Source organism: Petaurus breviceps, unplaced genomic scaffold (assembly GCF_028583685.1).
Source record: "Petaurus breviceps papuanus isolate PSGF00001 unplaced genomic scaffold, PetGlider_PUasm1.0 76, whole genome shotgun sequence".
NCBI lineage: Eukaryota > Metazoa > Chordata > Mammalia > Diprotodontia > Petauridae > Petaurus > Petaurus breviceps.
In genome coordinates this window covers 53,951,308-53,971,265 of record NW_027186473.1, presented here as the reverse complement: position 1 = coordinate 53,971,265, position 19,958 = coordinate 53,951,308, and the positions used below count along the sequence as shown (strand labels likewise).

Genomic DNA, 19,958 nt, shown 5'->3' with positions numbered 1-19,958 from the left:
TAGGAGACATGGCACATATCTTCTAGGATTTGAAGGACAGTCACTTAGAAAATGGATTTGAGATAGGAAAAGGACTTCTTCACAGCTCTAGCTCCCACCACCTCCAATTCATGTAAAAGGTGACTCTGAACAAACTTTGGAGCTACAGAACCCACAAAATGACACAGAGAAGCTAATCTCCCACCAAGGACAGCCTGGCAGGCTGGCAGGGAGAAGCCAGAGCAGCACTCTGGGAGCTGACTCCAACCCTGTGTGAGCTGGAGGTTTTAGCCCCAGGGTGGCCTGACCAGCTGCTTGCTGGGGGGACTTCAGATCACCAGCAGCTGTGTGTGGTTTCCAGAATTATCAACCCATAGATGATAAGGACAAAATGAGAGGTCAGTGCAGTGTGGACTGTGGGAACTGGGAATTCGGAGTGTAATCAGCCCTTTATCCCCTGGAGGGAGAAGCAGCTGAGGCGCTGCAGCTGTGCTACTACTGCCATGTGGCAGTTTCAGCTCTGGGCCTGCAGAGTATAGGGGGACCAAGCAACCAGTCTGAGGGGTAATCACTTTTGCTTTAACCTGCTTGGATCTAGATTGCTGTCTAGGGTGGAGGCCCTGGGGTGCATGACCAGATTGCAAGAGTGTGTGGAGGTTTCAGAGAGGGAACCCAACTATTACCTTCAGCAGCTGAGAAAACCCCAGTGACTGGGACAAAGCTCCCCTGTCTGGTAGCAGAGTCCTACTGTGGCAAAAAAAACCCAAAAGTCAAGTAATTGAGTGGCAACATGAGTAAACGAGGGAAGCAAAGCAAAGAGAGCAACCCAACTTTACACTCCTATTTTGGAGACAAAAAGGATCAAATCATGGAACAGGAGGAAGACAGCAAAGTCACAACTCCTGCACCAAAAGCTTCCAAGAAAAATATGAGCTGGTTACAGACCATAGAGGAGCTTAAAAAGGATTTTGAAAATAAAATAATAGAAGTATAGGAAAAATTGGGAAGAGAAATGAGAACAATGCAAGAAAATTATGAAATGAGAGTCAACAACCTGACTGAAGAAAATAATACCTTAAAAAATGGACTAACTCAAATGGCAAAAGAGGCTCAAAAAGGCAATGAGGAGAATGGCTTAAAAAGCCAAATTTGCCAGATGGAAAAAGAATCTCAAAAGCTCACTGAAGAGAAGCATTACTGCAGAATTATATTGGAGCAAATGGAAGCTAGTGACTTTATGAGAAATCAAGATACTATTAAAGAGATCCAAAAAAATGAAAAAATAGAAGACAATGTGAAATATCTCATGGGAAAAACCACTGACCTGGAAAATAGATCCAGGAGAGATAATTTTAAAATTATTGGACTACCTGAAAGCCATGATCAAAAAAAGAACCTAGAAATCATCCTTCAAGGAATTCTCAAGGAAAATTGCCCTGATGTTTCAGAACCAGAGGGCAAGAGAGAGGTTGAAAGAATCCACTGATCACCCGCTGAAAAAGATCCCCAAAATAAAACTCCTAGGAATATTATAGCCAGGTTCCAGAGTTCCCAGATCAAGAAGAAAATATTACAAGCAGCCAGGAAGAAACAATTCGAATACTGTGGAAACACAATCAGGATAACACAGAATCTGGCAGCTTTTACACTGAGGGATCAAAGGGCTTGGAATATGATATTCCGGAGGTCAAAGGAGCTGGGATTAAAACCAAGAATCACCTACCCAGCAAAACTAAGTATCATGTTTCAGGGGAAAATATGGTCATTCAGTGGAATAGAGGACTTTCAAGCATTCTTGATGAAAAAACCAGCGTTGAATAGAAAATTTGTCACTCAAGATGTAAGAAGCAAGAGAAGCATGAGAAGGTAAACCGGGAAAAAAAAATCACAAGGAACTTATCAAAGTTGAACTATTAACATTCCTACATGGAAAAACAATAATTGTAACTTATGAAATTTTTCTCATCATGAGAATAATTGAAGGGAATAGAAATGTGTATACACACATACATATGTCTATATAGGAGGGTATATGGGCGTATGAATACATATGTGAATGTGTGTATATATATTTACAGGTATATGTAGATAGAGGGCACAGGACCAATTTAACAGGAAGGGATGATACTTAAAAGGTGAAATTAAGAGGTGAGAAGAATATAGTGAGAGGAGATGGGGAGAGACAGATTGGGGTAAACTATCTCATATAGAAGTCATAAGGGAAAATGGTTACAATGGAGGGGAAGAATGGGAAGTCAAAAGGGAATAGGTCAACCTTATTGTCGTTGAATTTGGCTTAGGGAGAGAATGACATATACACTAAATAAGGTATCACCCTACAGGAGAGTTGGGGGGAAGGGGATGAGAGGGGGGATGATGGAAGGGAGGGCAGGCTGGGGGAGACGGAAGTTGGAAGCACCCACTTTTGAGAAGGGACAGGATCAAAGAAGAGAACAGAACAAGTGGAAGGTGGGATAGGAGAGAAGGAAATATAGCCAATCTTTTACAATATATCTGCTATGGAAACATTTTGCAAAGTTACACATGTACAACCTATACTGAATTGCTTATTTTTCCAGTAAGGGTGGGTGAGAAGGGAGGAAGGGAATGAATCTAGAATTCAAACTTTTAAAATCAAATGTTTAATATATATATATATATATATTTATATGCTATTATCAATATTATTTTACATGTTACTGGGAAATAAGATATATAGGCACTGGGGCATAGAGATTCACCATGCCCTTCTGGAAAGTTGGAGGGGGTATGGGAGAAGATATAGGAGAGAGTAGATTAGAGGACGGGATATCCAGTGGGATTGCTATTTTGGGGTGGTGGGTAGGTGAAATACGGGGAGAAAATTTGTAACTCAAAATCTTGCTGAAATATGAATGATGTAAACTAGAAGTTAATAAAGCATTTGATTAAAAAAAAGAAAATGGATTTGATTTGTTCTGCTTGGCTTCAGAAGATAGCTCCAAGGGTAGAAATTGCAGAGGGGATTTTTTTTTAACCTATGTGAGCAAAAAATCTTAACCATCAGAGCTGTCCAAAAGTAGAATGAGATGTTTTAGAAAGTAATTCTTTCCCTGTCACTGGGGGTCATGAAGCAAAGGCTAAATGAATCATCAACCTCATCCTCATCTTCATTGACCAACATTGATCCACAAACATTTTAGAAAAATATTTTTCATAATCTCTAAGCTGCATGGAAAAAAAGTCTTTCAAAATGTGGAGATCTAAGAGTAGAAATATAAACCATGTGGCAACAGAATAAAGAATACATATTGCCTGTTATACTTTCTGCTACCGTGTCTTTCCCAAAAATGCTTTCAGTGAACTTACAAAAAGTAAGCCTACATCTCAGTCTTGTGGTTATAGAAAGAAGCTATTTTACACACCTGTGCAACAATGCACACTACTTTAAAATAAAAAAAAATGATAGCAACTTGTCCCAGGTCTATTTTTTATCTGATCCCCATAGAAAAAAGATGAGAAAGGCAACTAGGTGGTGCAGTGAATAGAGCACTGAGTTCAAATGTGCCCTCAGACACTTAACACTTATTAGCCGTTTGACTTGGGCAAGTCACTTAACCCCAATTGCCTTGCCTTTTCCCCTCCAAAATTAAAAAAAAAGAGAGAGCAAGGTAACCATAGTGAAAATAGCAGACCACCTTTTAAAAGTGGTTTAAACTTGACAAAGTACTTTACCTATGTTATTTCATTTCTTGTTGGGTGAGTTGTGGAATGTGTTCTTATGTGTGGCTGTGTTGGATTACATGCTTTCTAGATAAAACTGAAATTCTAAGATTCTATGATTGCCTGATTCTACAACTTGATTTAGCCATCTCATTTTAAAGAAGGCATTTAGCTTCTCTGGCCATCAGTCTTTTCAAATATCAAATGAGTTATTTGAGGTATTGATGAGTGTAATAGCAAGCAAAGTAGGATTTTTTGTCATTTTTTTGAATTGAGTTTTAGCCAGTGTAGCAGCAAGCACCCCAGCATCCCCAGGGTGTCTGCCAACACAGGTTCTTGGATCTGCTTTGATAAAGGAAAGCAACTCAAAATGGGTTAACAAGCTTACTTTAATCAGTAAAACATGTATTGTTCACCTAGTTCAGGGGAAAAAGGTCAGCACCCCGAACTTCAGATTATACAGACAGAATTATCAAGACAAAAACAGATCAAGTAGACATATTTCCAAACTGTCCAACCATTACATCCATACCAAACTACATCTGGGTTTCAAAGCTGGGGGGCTCTGGACAATGGCTAGCCCAGAGTTTCATCAAATCACGGAACACTTCTCAAAGGGAGCCCCAAAACAAAGCTACACATCAGGGCATATATAGCCTTCTCCTGGCTCAGAGAAAGTAACAACCTTATTGACTCACTGGCCAATCAAGAAGTATCTACTGAAAAACAAGCCTCCCACCCCAGGCTCCAGGTGCACTTTAGCCTAGGGGCAGGGAAGATCTTTAAATTTACATTCCCGTTATAGCCAGTCAGAGACTTTTTTGTGAATTCTAGTCAGCCAAGTACCTTTGACTGAGTCTTGCCTTTGATTGATTCTAGAGTCTTTGATTGAATCAAGAGTCTTTTACTGGAAACAGTATAACTTGTATTGCTTAGAGGCAGAGGAGAGAGTAGAGAGAGAAGCAGAGATGAGAGAGAGAGAAGTGAGCATGAGAGGGCTAGGGGAACTCTCTTGTGGGGAGGCCTAACAGAAACAGCGCTCCCTCTGCTAATCTGTTAATTTCTCAGACAGAATCCCTGTCTGTTAGTCTTTATGAGTGAATTGAACTGAAGAGCAAAGATCCCCCCCATGGGAAGGAGGCTTAGCTTAAGCCCCTTTTAACTGTTAAAATGAACTGAGATGTTGGTGCTGGTAATGTGAATAAATATTGTTGTAGCCCTGTTAAGCCTTGTTTTCCTAGAAACAGAAGCTACAGGCAGGAGCCGCTAGAGCCTGCTGTCAGGCAGGAACAGGAAGAGCTTGGAGTGGAGCGGTCCTCAAGAACTGAGACAAAGAGCAGGAGCAGATTGCTGCCTGTGTATGTACTCAAGAAAGAAGTATGAGCAGTTGCCCATGGAAGAGAAGCCATGGGGTTTGGAAGTTAGCCTCTAGTCAAGATGAGAGAGGATTTTACTTCGACATTGTTATTGAGGAGATTGTTATTTACTGTGACCTATGGGTGTATGGTGTTTGTATTTTCCGCTACTACCCCTTAAGGATAATATGTTGCACTAGGGAAGACCCTGGCCTGGAACCCTCTGCTTGTGTAAACAAGTATTTTGGAGAATGCTACTGAATGTAATAATATATGCTATGTGGAAATTTGGAGAAATGCTACAAGATAAACTGAATGATATGTTTTATTTAAGACTATGTGGCCACCTTAGTAATAAGTTGTTATGTTATGTTGTTGTGAATGTTATGCTTTAGTTTTTTGCCAAATTAATAGAGAGATCATTTTACTATGTGATTAGACCCTTGAAATTATTCATAGCAGCAGTCCTCTGGTGCACTAATGTGATTGGCATTACAATGACTTCTAAAAAAATAAGTTTTATTAAAATTCTAAAAAAATATATACTTTATTTCCATACAATAGATATTTCACAGCAAATGCACAGACTAACCGCCTCCAAAGTACTTTTCCTGAACATAATTTAACAACTGGTAAAAGAAAGATTGACTATATTTAACTTTGATGCCATAGTTTTAACATTGACCATTCTATTTAAACACAGTTGTGTTGCATCTTTGTGGGGTTTTTTTTGCATCATTGTATATCGTTTGTTCAATGGGTCCTGTTGTCTTCACTCTGTATCCCTTCACACAAGTCTTCCCATATTTCTTTGAGTTCCTTATATTCATCTTAATATTTAGTGATACTCCATTACACTCACATACTATAATTGGTCAACTGTTTCCTAGTCATTGGCATGTATTTTGTTTCTAACTTTTTGCTATTATAAATAGTGCTGCTGTGATATTTTTGGACAGATGAGTCTTTTCTTGCTGTCAATAACCTTCTTTGAGTATAAACTCAGTAGGCTTGCTGGGTCAAAGAATGAACAGTTTTGTAACTTTTCTTGCATCATTTTCAAATTATTTTCCAGAAGAGTTGAACTGATTCACAGCTCTACCAGCAGTGAATTAACATGCCTGTCTTCCTACATTAAAGATAAATTTGGAGCATTTAAAAAAATTTCCTAGGATTTAGAGCTAGAGAGAAGTAGGATTCACTGGAGTGGATTAAAAGGTGACCTCATAGCAGAGAGGTTCAAGTCTTATATTTGACACATCATGGTTTTATGACCCTGGGAAAGTGACTTTGCCTCACAATGCTCTCTAAGGGTATAAGTTGCAGAAAGGATACCAATATGAATGATAGAGGGAGTTGTTTATCTGGGAGTTCTCTATACCAATCAAGGGTTTTGTTCCTATCCATTAGAACTAGGAGGAAACTTAGACTTTACAGACGAGGAAACTGAGATCCAAAAAAGTAAAGGAATTGCTTAAGTTCTTACAGCTTGTGAATATCAGATCCTGAATTTGGATGCAGATGTCAGCCTCTGAACCCAGGGCTCTTTCCATTATATTACACTGGCTTCCTGACTTTTCTGGACTTCTCACTGTTCTTATTTGCATAATCAAGCAATTGCAGAATGATTTTAACATTGTAAGTACTGTCTACCAACTAAGTATCATCATCATCATCGCTTTTATTATTATTGTTGTTGTTGTTGTGCTGATAGCTAAAAAACTAATTACATTTATGGTTATGTGCTGTAGAATTGTTGACACTAGTTCAGAAACTCTCTCTGCCATGATGCATGTAGTTCATTTGCTCTATACCTTGGAGTCCTAAATTTCAGTAATTGCAAAACATCTGAGTAACATGGGATAAAAACAAAACAAAAGAAAAAACACTCAAATGTGTTTTTGGAGTCTTTGTGCATTAGTAATTTCTTTGAAAAATGTGTTACCTCTTGTTATTAAAAAATCCATGATTTGCAATTTAATTTGGAAAAAAAATGCCCACAGAGCTTGGAAACTAATAGGAGCATGCAATTAAAACCCAGCTTGTTTTTTTCCCCTTTCACTTTTCATACTAGTCAGTCTTGGTGACATCCTGTCCATAATTGAACCTGTTAGTAAACAAATGGAGAAAGATAAAAAGACCAAGGCGGAACCATTCAGGTAACAGTTTGATTAACTTATATGATGCCTGTGTGTGGTGTATGTGTGTGTGTGTGTGTGTGTGTGTGTGTGTGTGTGTGTGTGATTTGTTTCTTCCATGGCTTTTTATTTCTTATCCTCTTGTTCTCCCTACTTATTGCTATCACCCCTCTCCCCCTACCTTCTACCTACTTTGAATCACCCCATGTATAAGGCTAACCTATCCTTCTGGCTGAATAGCTCTGAACCTATCAATGATCACAATCTTAGTTTTTGGTTCAATTAACTTTTGAACTGGAGAATGCCTGAATGGTTATGCTCACCATCTGGGTTTGACAGTGCATAAGCTCAAATTCAATGTAAGTCTGTCTTTTGGGGGAAAAACATGATTATGTTTTATTGCAAAATTGTATGAATATGGAATTTCAACATTTCTTCTGCCACAGACCACAGGATGGGCTAGATTATAATTTCTTTTTTTTAAGAAATCATGGTAATTCAGAGTAAATACTCCACATAAGTTATGAGAGTATTTCTAAATGGCTGTAGTCCATCCTGGACTCACTTTTGATCTGTAGCTAGGAGGAGTGCTTGTTAGGAGTTAGGAGCTGGTTTAGGAGAAAATGTGAACTGTGTTGCTATGCCTTTAAGAAGTTCCCATATCAAAGCAGCATTTCTTTTTTGCTGTGGCTGTAAGTCCAAATTGGAGATCTATTCATTCCAATTCAGCAAGGATTTATCAAGGGCTTATTACATTCAAAGCACTGTGCTAGGTTCTAGGGATTCCAAGACAGAATGAAACACACTAGAAATTGTCCCTGATGATAAAATCATGCATCTTATGGATATTTGTGTTCGTTATACATTAGCCCAGTCAAATAAAACCTAGTGCTCATTTCCTAAGAGGAAGGTTTCTATAGTTTAAAATTTCATGGATTTAGAGCTGTACAAGACTTTAAAATCCAACTCCATGTTACAGATGTAGAAATTCAGGCAGAGAGAAGTTGTGGTCACACAGATAAGTGCCAGATGTGAATTTGAACCTAGGTCTTCCTGACTTCAAAGCCAAACTCCTTCTCAGTTGTTAGGAATACAAGTCATGGCAACTAATAGCTTTACCCATTTCTGTGAAAACATGAATGTTTTTTCATTAATAAGCATATTCAGCTCCCTTCCAAGTTTGCATACAGCAGATGAAGAACTTGGGATACTATACAACATCTAGGCTATTATGACCTCATTTAAAAAGGTAAATATGGCTATAACTTGTTACTATGGGAGAAGTCATCTCTATTTCATCAGGGTGTATGTTTTTTGCACTTTTTACTATGATTGGGTGTGAGATTCATTAAGCAGCCTATTGAAAATTGCAGGGTGTCTGAAACTACTTAATATAATTGTCGAATGAGAACCCCCCACTGACTCTACTGCATGTGGTCCTTGATTAAATTCATTAATTCACTCAACAAACATCTACTGAGTGAATCCTTTATGCAAAGTGCTGTGGTAGACTCTGTGGGGAAGACATACATGAATAAGAAGACCCTGTCCTCAGGGAGTTTATAATTTAATAGCTATTTATAGACTTAGATGAATATCATGTGGGAGATACAAACTAGGAACTATAGGAATGCAGATAAAGAGGGAAATAAGTATTTTGAGATGTTCCAACCCAGGTCTACAGAAAATCTTTGTTCAACTATGGAGATCAAATATCATTAGGGAAAGATTTTATAGCAATATAATTCACCCAAGTAAGTGAAGACAATGGCTACTTAAATTCCTATCAGAACTAGGGGAAACTAACCAAATCAAAGCAAACAAAACAAAGGAATGTTTAGTTGAGATATTAAGCAGAAAGGATGAAAAAGTCAGTTGGAAATTAGTCCTGGGAAAGGAGACTGAAGGAATTAACATTAACATTTATTCCTTGGTGGGTACTTTTCTGTTGTTGAATTATAAACAATTTGGACAGGTTGTATATGTGGGGCTATTGATATTGCCTGAAAATTCAGTTGGAAAGTTATTAGTGAGGAGACTGATTATGTTACTATAATATTTTGGACAGATCAATTCAGAAAACATATTTTAAGCACTATAAATAGTTTCCTTCAAAGGAAAGCAAAATGTTTTATGGAGAAATATAATAGTCCATTAATTTAGACCCTACAGATGTGAGTTTTTCCTCTGCACACAATTTTAGGCTTTTGTATATAAACAAGGACAGCCCAACCTAATTTCAGTAGTATTTTCCTATCAAGGAAGGATTTCTTCAGAGATTTTCTGTTTGTGGTAGTTTAACTCAGCTTTCTGAGGACCTGCCTAGCCAAGTTCAATGGGGCTTGTTATCAGCAGGTTGCCTATTAGGTGATAAATTCTTCGCAGTTCAATACAGATAAAACTCATGAAATCCCTGCTATGTATAAAGGTACAGAAAATACAGAGACAAAAGAGGCAATCCCTGTTCTCAAGACCTTCACATTTTTCTTGGTGGCCATACCAGGCCATGATACTTATTAGATCATATGTCCCAATCCTGTTCTCAGTGGCATATGATCAAATTATAGATTCTCCAAGTAAAATTTTGGAAGACTAACTTTGATTTCAATATCAATAAACATTGAGGAACTAATTTCTGCAATGCAATTTGGTGTGGTGGAGAGAGTACTATTCATGGAATCATTAAAACTTCAGTTCAAATCGTACTCTGCATGCTTACCAGTTATGATACTACAGGCAAATCACTTAACCTGTATGTACCTTAAATACCTTCATAGAATTTATCTACTAAAAAGAATCAGGTTTTGGGTTATAATCTGCATTGGTAAAGGAAATTACCACACTATATTTTATTTATTTTATCTATACTGATAAAAACACAGATCCTTGCAATAGTCAAGTAGGATAAAATGCTTTGTAACTACCTCCAGTCCATTGCCTTCAGTAATAACACCATTATTGTGCATGTGGAAGGCTAAAAGGGATTGGTTGGGCACTTGTTATGCTAAGGGATGCTTCAGGGAGAACCTCTAGTGTTCCTATCTTTCTACCTGAAGCTAACCAAGTTATGAAGGGAGACCACATTTGCTTTCTATCTGCTGTTCCATGCCTTTCAGATGGATGTGAGATGGTTTTTTCATGACTGATCTCTGGTTAATACAAATTGAGTTTGGTCAGTGAGTGAAAAAAATTTTTTTTTGATTCTCAGTATCCTGAGTCATAGTTGTTACTGGGGTTTTAATTGAGTTGTTGTTACTACATTCTATGTGTAACCCTCTAAGATATGAGTAGTAGATTTGGAATAAAAATTTAGGAATATTTATTCACTTAAACATCTAACTTTCTATTTTGGAAGCAGATTTTTTGATGCATCTGTTGCAACAAGTCCACAGAGTTTGCTCTCAAACCCTGTTATCTATGACATGCCTTATGTCAAAGAAGACCAAAAAGGTGAGTCTGATGAAATAAATGCACCAAGCAACACAGGTTCTTTTAAAATTATTGTTTTGCATTTGTTTAAAATGTGAAAACAAACATCCTGTAACTTCTAGAGTTATTTCTTTCATATTTCATCTCAAATGCTATGTCAAAAGATAAAGAGGTTTTGGAAACAACTGATAACTAATTGTCAGCTTTCTTTATTTGAACTACAGAGATTGGATTTTTTAAAAAGTATGTGAATATTGAAGGTCATGGGGAATTATAAAGATAAATCCTTGCAATTTTTAAACTTTTTCTATAGTTGAGTTATTGCAGTTCTCAAAAAAAGATATAATTCTCCAAAATAAAACATCCCCAATTCTTTAAAAAGCCTTCTAAGTGTGATTGAGGAAATCTCTGGTAGTTAGAAAGTTCTTGAAAACTCAGGAAACTACTGATTAAAAGAAAAAAGTGTTCTTTAATTTGTCTTTCTCCAAATACTTCCTACATTGGAGGTGTTATGGGTATCTTCCTGTCCTGGACTCAGTTAAAATGCAGAGGGAATTCTCACATGGCTAAGGAATGCTTGCAGATAAGTTTAAGATCCCCACCATCTATCTCATCGATATTTTTACCCGACTAAGGACATTACAACTTTGAAGAACTATGGTTACAGAATCAGAGCAATGTCAGAAACTATCCAGTTCACCCCTTCTATAGTTGTTAATGCTCCTTTTTCCACCTCTGAAATTATATTGCATTTATTTTACACATACTTATGCTTGTACATATTATTTCTCCCCCTCCTCTCATCATTCCCAGTAGAATGAAAACGTCTTGAGGGTAGGATTGCAATGCCTTGCACTTAGTAGAGGTTCACTAAATACACACCAAATTGAACTAAAAGTAGCCATTTAGCAGTTACTTAAAGGCTTCCAAGAATGGATAATGACTTACCAAGTCCCTAGGACTTGCAGTCTTTTTCCTTTGCCTTTTCTGTAGTTCTTCTCTTGAGGTAGCTGGATGGTGCAGTGGATAGAGTGCTTTGCCTAGCATCAAGAAGACCTCACTTTAAACCTACTCTCAGATGCTTCCTAGTTGTGTGACCCTGGGCAAATCACTTAACCTCTGTTTTCCTCTGGTTTTCAAATGAATTTAAAGTCTCACCTAGCTTCCAGGGTTGTTCTGAGGATTAAATGAGATAATATTTGTAAAGTGTTTAGCATAGTGCCCAGCACGCAGCAGATACTTAATAAATACTTGTTACTTTTCCCTCCCCCCAAGGCTCAGGTCCTGTGCCAACCTTTAAAAGTACCTCTAAACTAAAAAAAAAAAAACGAAAACAAATTACCTCAATTCAATTTAATCCAACTTAGTGTGATAAATATTTCTTAATTTTTAATTAATTAATTATTATGTGAGAGAAGCATAATTTTAGTTACTGGGGATAGAAAGAAGAAAAAAATAATATTGCTCCTCCTTCTCATGGAGATTGTATTAGACCAGGGAGTAAATAACATGGGCACATAGAAGGTATGAGGTAGAGTGTGATGGAAGTAAGAGAGACTGGCAAAGTTTGTTAGGGAAATCTGAAAAGAGAGAGAAAACATTTCCATGCAGGTGGGAAGGCTAGAAAAGGGAAGCATTTGATAGCAGTGGCACTAGAACTGAATTCTAAGGGAAGAGAAAGCATTTTCCAGGTGGAGATAGGGCAAGAGTGTGTTCTGGGAAGGGGAGTGGTTCCTATTGAGGCACATAGTCTGGATACAGTGTGTTGTGTTCAGAGAACTTCTGGCTATCTAGTGTAGATGGTGACAAAGTGAGGCTGGTGACTTTGAAATCAGATTGAAGCAAGTGTGGGGGTGGAACAACTCAAATGTTAGTCTTGCCTGAGGAGTTGGTGTCATGAATTTTGTTTTTAATTTTTACACTTTTTATCAATATCTTTATTTGTCATGATTTGGTTTGAGTTCTTTTTGGCTCTGGGATGTGAAATCTGTGTGTATAACTAGATTATTGATACTCTATGAGCAAAGATATATGTGTGAGCATGAAGGATAAGATGAGGTAGCCCAAAGCTGAAAAGCAACCTAAGTGATGCATCCTGAAGTCACAGTATGACGTCTGTAGGAGGAGTTTCCTACTCATATCTTTGGGGTCAATATTAAATCATTTTCATTTATGGTTGGTTGTCAAAGATGCTGACTAATGAATGAAAAAAAAAGTATTTATTATGTACTTACTATGTGGCAAGCATTGTCCTAAATATGGCGGATACAAGTATAAAAGTAAGACATGACTAATACTCCCTTCAGTCTACCAGGAGACAAAGCATTTAAGTCAGTAGTGATAAGGGAAGGTGGTACAGTGGATAAAATACCAGTCCTGTAGTCAAAAAGACTCATCTCCATGAGTTCAAATCTGATCTCAGACACTTAACTAGCTGCGTCACCCTTGGCAAGTCACTTAAGTTTCACTTAAGTGGCAAGTTTCTCACAGGTTCCTCATCTGCAAAATGAGCTGGAGAAGGAAATGGCAAACCACTCCAGTATTTTCACCAAGAAAATTCCAAATGGGGTCACAAAGAGTCAGATGCAACTGAAAATGATACTTTCTCACCATGGGTCTTGTGTGGCAAGAAGTTTTTGCTGTATATGTAGTTTTTTTCAGGTGTATAATCTCTACCAAATGTTGTTCCCTGGTGGTCTCCGATAGTTGCTTCTCGACATTCTTCTTCTGGTCATCTGGTTGCTGTCAGGTGCACCTCCACTTTCTCAAAACTATGGAGCCTTTCTGTTTCCAGCTTCTGCTTCATGGGGCCTCCTTAGTTGGCCTGCACCTTCCTTCTCATAGGAAGAATAGACTCCATAATTTTTTCTTTTAGTTTAATGCCTAGAATGGTTTTCTGCTACAGATCTTTTAGAAAGACAAAATGCCCTAATGTACCTTGTATATTATGAAAGAAAGATACCTTTAATGTCTTTCCCTTATAAGGAGATCCTTCTGTCTCTGAGTTTTGACTGGAACAGACGTTTCCTCTCAAAATTGGTCTTACCACATTTAGTTTTCTGGCCACAAAGGGCTAAATCTCTGTCAGAGACTCATTCTGACTTAAAGTTAGAAATTCATATAGTTTCCTGTTAAATTTCCAATTACTCAACTGTTCTCAGTCAAGATCTGTTTTAGAGATTACTATCGAAACATATTGACAAATTGTCTTAGGATCAGGGTGGAGGACAGTTTTTCAACTCCAGAAATTTTTTAGTCTTCCATGCTAATAATTGGGAGGAGGGGGAGGCACAAAAACAAAATTGAGCTCAAAGGGCAATGTCATTGGTTTTTCTTGCCTAATCAAGTTCCTGTCTTTATTATGTAGTTGTAGGCAGCAAACTAGAACACAGATTAGGCAATAAGAATTAATATAAGAGGGATATGAAAGGCAAGAGATCACATGAGAGAGTTTAGAGTTGGAGGGGTCAGGGAAGGTTGTATGGAGAAGAAGAGGTAACAGGGGGTGAGGAAGACTTGGGTTCATATCCTGTCTCTGACACTTGGCAGCTATATAACCCTGGGCAGGTCATTTTAAGAATATTTGAGCATCATCTGTACAAGGGGATAAAAATATTCATGTGTTTTGCTTCTTAAAGTTGTTGTAAGACTCAAATGAGATTACATATACATAATATATGCATAATATTAAATATACACACATACATATAGGTATAAGTTATATTTGTATAATATATTCTATATGTGTGCATATGCATACTCATATGTACATGTGTGTATGTATGTAGGTGTGTATACATATGCGTGTATAAACTTTTCAAACCCTTAAGTGCCAGATAAATGCTAGCTATTATTATAACTAAAGCTTACCATAAGGAGGAAGTAAAATCCTAAGCCCCATGAGAAACAACTGTCTACTGACTCTCAACATCAGCCCCTTGAAACAATACTGTATTCACTTACAACTTTTATCTTCGAGGTTTTATTACTGTTTTAGAAATCATTGACATGATAATGGTAGAAATGTATTGATGGTTTTGTTTACATATATGTTTTTAGCAAGAAGAAAATGCCTTATTCTTAAAGAAAGTCATTTTCCAAAAGTGTGAGAAAGCATATAGTATACCCACTGAAGACAGATGGGATATGCAGAGGAGTGTATTTGGGTCTTGGTTTGTGGCTTCATTTCTGCATGGTAGACTATGGTCATGAAGGCAGGCAATGAAAAGGAAAGACATTTTGGGGGATGGCAGTGAGGCCTCATAGAAATGCTAATGAATGTATGAATGCAAATGAGAAACACTGAACTATCATTTTTTACAGTTCTTATTTACATTGTATATGTGGGGGGTAGATAGATGGCATCAAAGTCAATAAAATGTTATGCATTTTACTTTCCATGCTTTAAAATCAAATTATTGGTCAGGTTATTAGTTTTATGATTTTGTAAGTCTCTCACCACTCATATAACTTCATGCAGAGTTGGAAGGCTCAACATGTCATAAAGTGTACCAATCAGTTGTAAAAAATAATCACTCCTAAATGCTCTTGGAATAATGATAATTTTTTTTCTTTCCATCAGAGGAAAAAAGTCTTCTATTTGGCAAAAATGATAATTTCTTCACTACTTCTTTGTGGTTTGGGGAAGATAGAACATTCTTTTAATGGTATCCACACTATGTCTCATCAGGATACTGCACATAGTGGTGCACTGCTGGGCAGGTGGGGAGACACTAAGGCTGTGGATGCAATGGGGAAAAAATAAAGAATATGGATTGTTTTTAATTGAATAGCATATTCATGGTTCAGGCTAGACAGCCTAAGGGGAAGTCAAGCAGCTATACCATGTTGGTCAGAGATTTGGTTTTCTATCATTCCCTATAAGGTGCTTTTTATTGATATGAAAATGATTTTTGTTGTTGCTGCTGGTTTAGAAAAAAAAGTTGTATTGATTTAAAAAAAAAATGTTATTGATGGAACAGCCAGGTGGCACAGTAAGAGCGCCAGCCCTGGCGTCGGGAGATCCAGGAATGATTCCGGCCTCAGATACTTGGCACCCACACAAAAAATAACTGGCCGTGTAACCTTGAGCAAGTTAACCCCAATTGCTTAAAAAAATGTTATTGTTAATTCTTAGTAACTCCCTGTTCTAGAGTGGGTCTGATTCAGACCAGTCCTCTGGTAGATTAGGTTTGATGTTGGGGGGTGGGGAGGATGAGATGCTCATTTGTAGTTGACAAAGAGAGGTCTATTTATTTGTTTTACTTTTTAAAGATTTTTAAAAATATATATATATTTATTTATTTTTAGTTTTCAACATTCACTTCCACAAGATTTTGAGTTCTAAATTTTCTCTCCTTCCCTAAACTCCCCCCTCCTCAAAAGGGTGTGCAATCTGATATACACTATACATATACATTCATATTAAATATATTTTCACATTAGTAAGAGAGATCTATTTAGCCACAGCAGGAGAAGGATATTTAACAAGGATAGGCATTGAGAACATTTCATATTGAATCAGCCGAGTGTGAGTGAAGTTCCTGTGGACAATTAACTATCCAATGATTGGGAGAGCTTTTGGAGCCACTCATGATTGTTTTGTATTCAGACGATGAATCCTTAGTCCACTGAACCAGCCAAGGCTTGAGGAAGGACTAAGTACCTCTGAGTGAAAAACTAGTCTAAATTTCATAGGGGGCAGAGGTTAGGATATTGTTATGCCCCTCAATGTAAAACCACCATATAACAAAGAAATAATTAATGGGGCAGCCAGTTGGCACAGTGAAGAGAACCCTAGGCCTGAAGTCAGTAAGACCTGAGTTCAAGTTCAGCCTCAGACTCTGGACAAGTTATTTAATCTCTGTTTGCCTTAGCTTCCTCTTCTCTAAAATGGGAATAATAACAGCACCTACCTACCTTAGTATAGTAGTTGATACATAGAAGGTACTATGTAAATGTTAGTTATTATACATTGACCATGCCTGATAATACATGTTTCTTTCTACACACATAATCTACTCCTCCACTGAGTGACAGAGGTATGTCTCATCATCACTTTTTTTTTCAGTCAGGATTGATCGTCTCATTGACTCAATTACTGATGTGTTTTAGAATTGTTTTCCTTTATATTATCATGGCTATTGTGCATATGTTTGTGTATGCTTCCTTTGCTCTTCATCCGTTCCTATACAACACTTTCTCTAGATTTCTATCTTTTTTTGGTACAGCAATAATCCATTCTCTAATTGTTGAGGTTTAGGTTTAGGGGTACTTGGGACCCCAAAATACTGACACCCCAAGTCTTGCCAAATAAATTTGACTCAAGCCTTCTCTCAGCCAAAGAAAAGCAAAGTTTATTAAAGATTCGCCACATTGGATAAACTCTTAGGACCCTCACCATTGGCTAGATTCTTAAGGAATCTGAGAATTTGTAATGCTTATATTGACAAGTGGGCCAGAATGAATCTGAGCATCTTCATGGAGGCAAGATGGATCTTATATATGGAAAGATTGTGGGAGGGATCCAGGAGGGGTCTAGTAGTCTGGGGTGACTAGAGGAGGTGTCTAAGGAGGATCTTGATGAGACTGGAGTGACTAGAGGTCAGATTCTCAGGAACCAAGAGAATGGGATTTTGATGGGATCAATGGTGGGAAGCAGCCAGGGGCAATCCTGAATAACAGGCAATGGAGGACTTGGCTAAGTTAAGGGTATCATATTTGGGTATGAGAAAGCCAGATTAAGTGGGAAAATTCAGGAGAATTCAAGGGGGTTCCTAGAGCCTATACTCCATCATAATCAATGGGCTGTTACTTTGTTTCCAGTTTTTTTGTTGTTGTTATGAAAAAATTTGTTGCATATGAATATTTTGGTAAACAAAATATGGAAACTTTTCTTTTGACTGATATCCTCGGGCATGTGGTGTATCATGGTAAAAAAAAATTATGACAATGAATCATATTTCTGGCGCTGAAGTATTTTTCAGAGTTGGATCTATTCACAACTCTACTAACAATGTACTTGTTTGCTTGTCTTCCCCTAGATCCTCCAAAATTTTCACAATGATGCTCTTTAAGTTACAGCTACAGAGTAATACATAGAAACACCATGAAATTAATATTGAAAGTGCCATCCTGTGCAAATAGTAAATGTTGGAGGTAAATTGACCTGTCCAGGGAAATGTAGGTAGTATCAAATTTGGGGTGTGAAATCAGTTTTTTCCCACTTCATCATTCTGCCTGCTTGGATGTTATAGTAGGACATCACGATAACATTGAATTCCCTTCAACAACACCACAATAATGATCCTGAAAAGAATACTCTTGGGTCTTTGTGCTAAAACAAACAAGGAAGGAAAATAAATTTGCGTTCTTTTAAAGATCCCATGGTTGCCACCTCCATATCTGGTTTTCAAACTGCTTCTCTGCTTTTTTTTCTTTAGTACATTCTGCCCATTGATGACAAATTAATCTTTTTTAGCACCACTTTTATCACATGGCTCTTATATTCAAGGATCTACACTGTCTCATTTTGCCAATCAAGTTCTTTCATTAATTGGTCCTATCCTACTTGTCCAACCTATGGCTTATCTTTCTCACAATAATAGCTGACCTTTTAATATTGCTTTAAAATTTACAAAGGCATTTGTAAACCTTCTCTTTTTTCAGCTTCACAAGAACCCTATGAAAGTGGGTACTTAATAGGCATTATCTCTATTTTATAAGCGGAAGAAATGAAGACCTAGAGATTAACTGACTTGCTCCTGGTCATGTAGCTGGCAAGAGATGATTTTGCTGTCCCTAATACAACTCAGATGAGGGTATAAGGTAGATGGTAGCTGCCTGGACATGCTCAAGCTGCGATTTTGCTTCCCTTTGTTCCTATGGCTCAGATATCTCCTAGAACTGTGCTGTCTTCCTCTTCCTGAATAAGGCCATCACTTATTCACAGAATTTTGTATTTTGACTTATCACCTCCATTGTTGCTCTTTTGTCACGATTATTTGTAATATCATGCATATTCTTCAGTAATGGCATTGTTCTTTTGATTATGGAATGGGAATAATGTAATGTAAAATAATGAAGGATCTATTGTGGAACCAAGGGTGTTTAGTTAGTGGTTTATGGGGGCACAGGTGCTTTAAACTATGGAAAATGGCAATTTGCATAGATTTATGATAGTTTCATCTTCTGAAGCATACATACATGCTTACATAGAGAAACAGAATTGGGGTCAATATAAACTTTTTCTTTGGAATCACATTTTCTCTCCTTTTCAAAAGACTAGGAGTCTCATTATAGTAAATGACACAATTTGGGGGTGTTAGACTTTATGTTGAGCTTTGGATTACTTTATATTCCTTTTCTAGTTTGCAAAAGAATGCAAATAGAAAATACCATCTTTCTTATATGCCTCCCTACTGCTCATGTTAATAGATATTTTCCAAGAACACAAGTGTTTTCTCATTGGAAAGCACATTTTGCCCCACATTTGATGGCCCATCTTCTTTGGGAAAATGTGCCAAATAGTTCCATTGTACTGAGTTCTAAACAGAAAAAGTTTTTTTTCAACTAGGATAGAAATTTATACTCTGGGACAGGGTGGCGTAATGGGAAGTATATTTGTTGTATTTGGTGTAAAAAACCCCCAGCACTCTGCTACCCATTAAATGTATGATATTTGGCAAGATCCTCTCTGTGCTTCAAGTTTCTTTATCTGTAAAATGAAGGGGTTGGACTAGATGAACTTTGAGGCTCCTTCCAGCTACAAATTTATGATCCACTTATATTAAAAGTGAGAAGTCTTTAAGTTGGGACATAGTGAGTTGAAGAAAAAGAGGTTTAAGCCTTTCCCCAAAACAAAAAACAAATAAAATGAAAAACCAACCAAAAAAACCCAACCAATCTCAGTACCAGAAACCAGGAAGGAACTTCAGAAACCACCTGGTCCATCTCACACATGGACAAGAATCCCTCTGTCACATACTGAGGAAATAAGTCATTCAAACCCTGCTTGGGTGAATCACTGAGGGTCTATTCCACTAGTGGAGAGTTCTAATGGTTAAAAAGTTTTTCCTTGCCTCAAATCTAAACTTGTCTCTGCCAGGCCCCTTTGTTCCTTATTCTGTCCTCTGGTACCAAGCAAGGCACATCTAGAAGAGAAAAGTGATATAGTACATTGAAGAGACTGATTGCTCTGGAGGTGGGTTCTAATACTTGTGTGATTTCAGGCAAATCCCTTATCTTCTGTGTGGCTCATTTTCCTTATGTGTTGTAGCAGCAAGCACCCTAGCATACCCAGGATGGTGTTAGCACAAGTTCTTTGATCTGCTTTTCTAAAGAAAAGCAACTCAAA

At 37.4% G+C, this 19,958-nt stretch overlaps 1 protein-coding gene across 1 annotated transcript in view; it reads left to right on the top strand.

Annotated features, from left to right (window-relative positions):
* Positions 1-19,958, top strand: part of IQCM (IQ motif containing M) — a 431,897-nt gene that overhangs the window by 55,358 nt on the left and 356,581 nt on the right. Inside the window, exons 2-3 of the mRNA XM_069105013.1 lie at positions 7,111-7,195; positions 10,533-10,624. Coding sequence (XP_068961114.1) covers positions 7,111-7,195; positions 10,533-10,624 — 177 coding nt within the window. The remainder of the gene's footprint in view (positions 1-7,110; positions 7,196-10,532; positions 10,625-19,958) is intronic.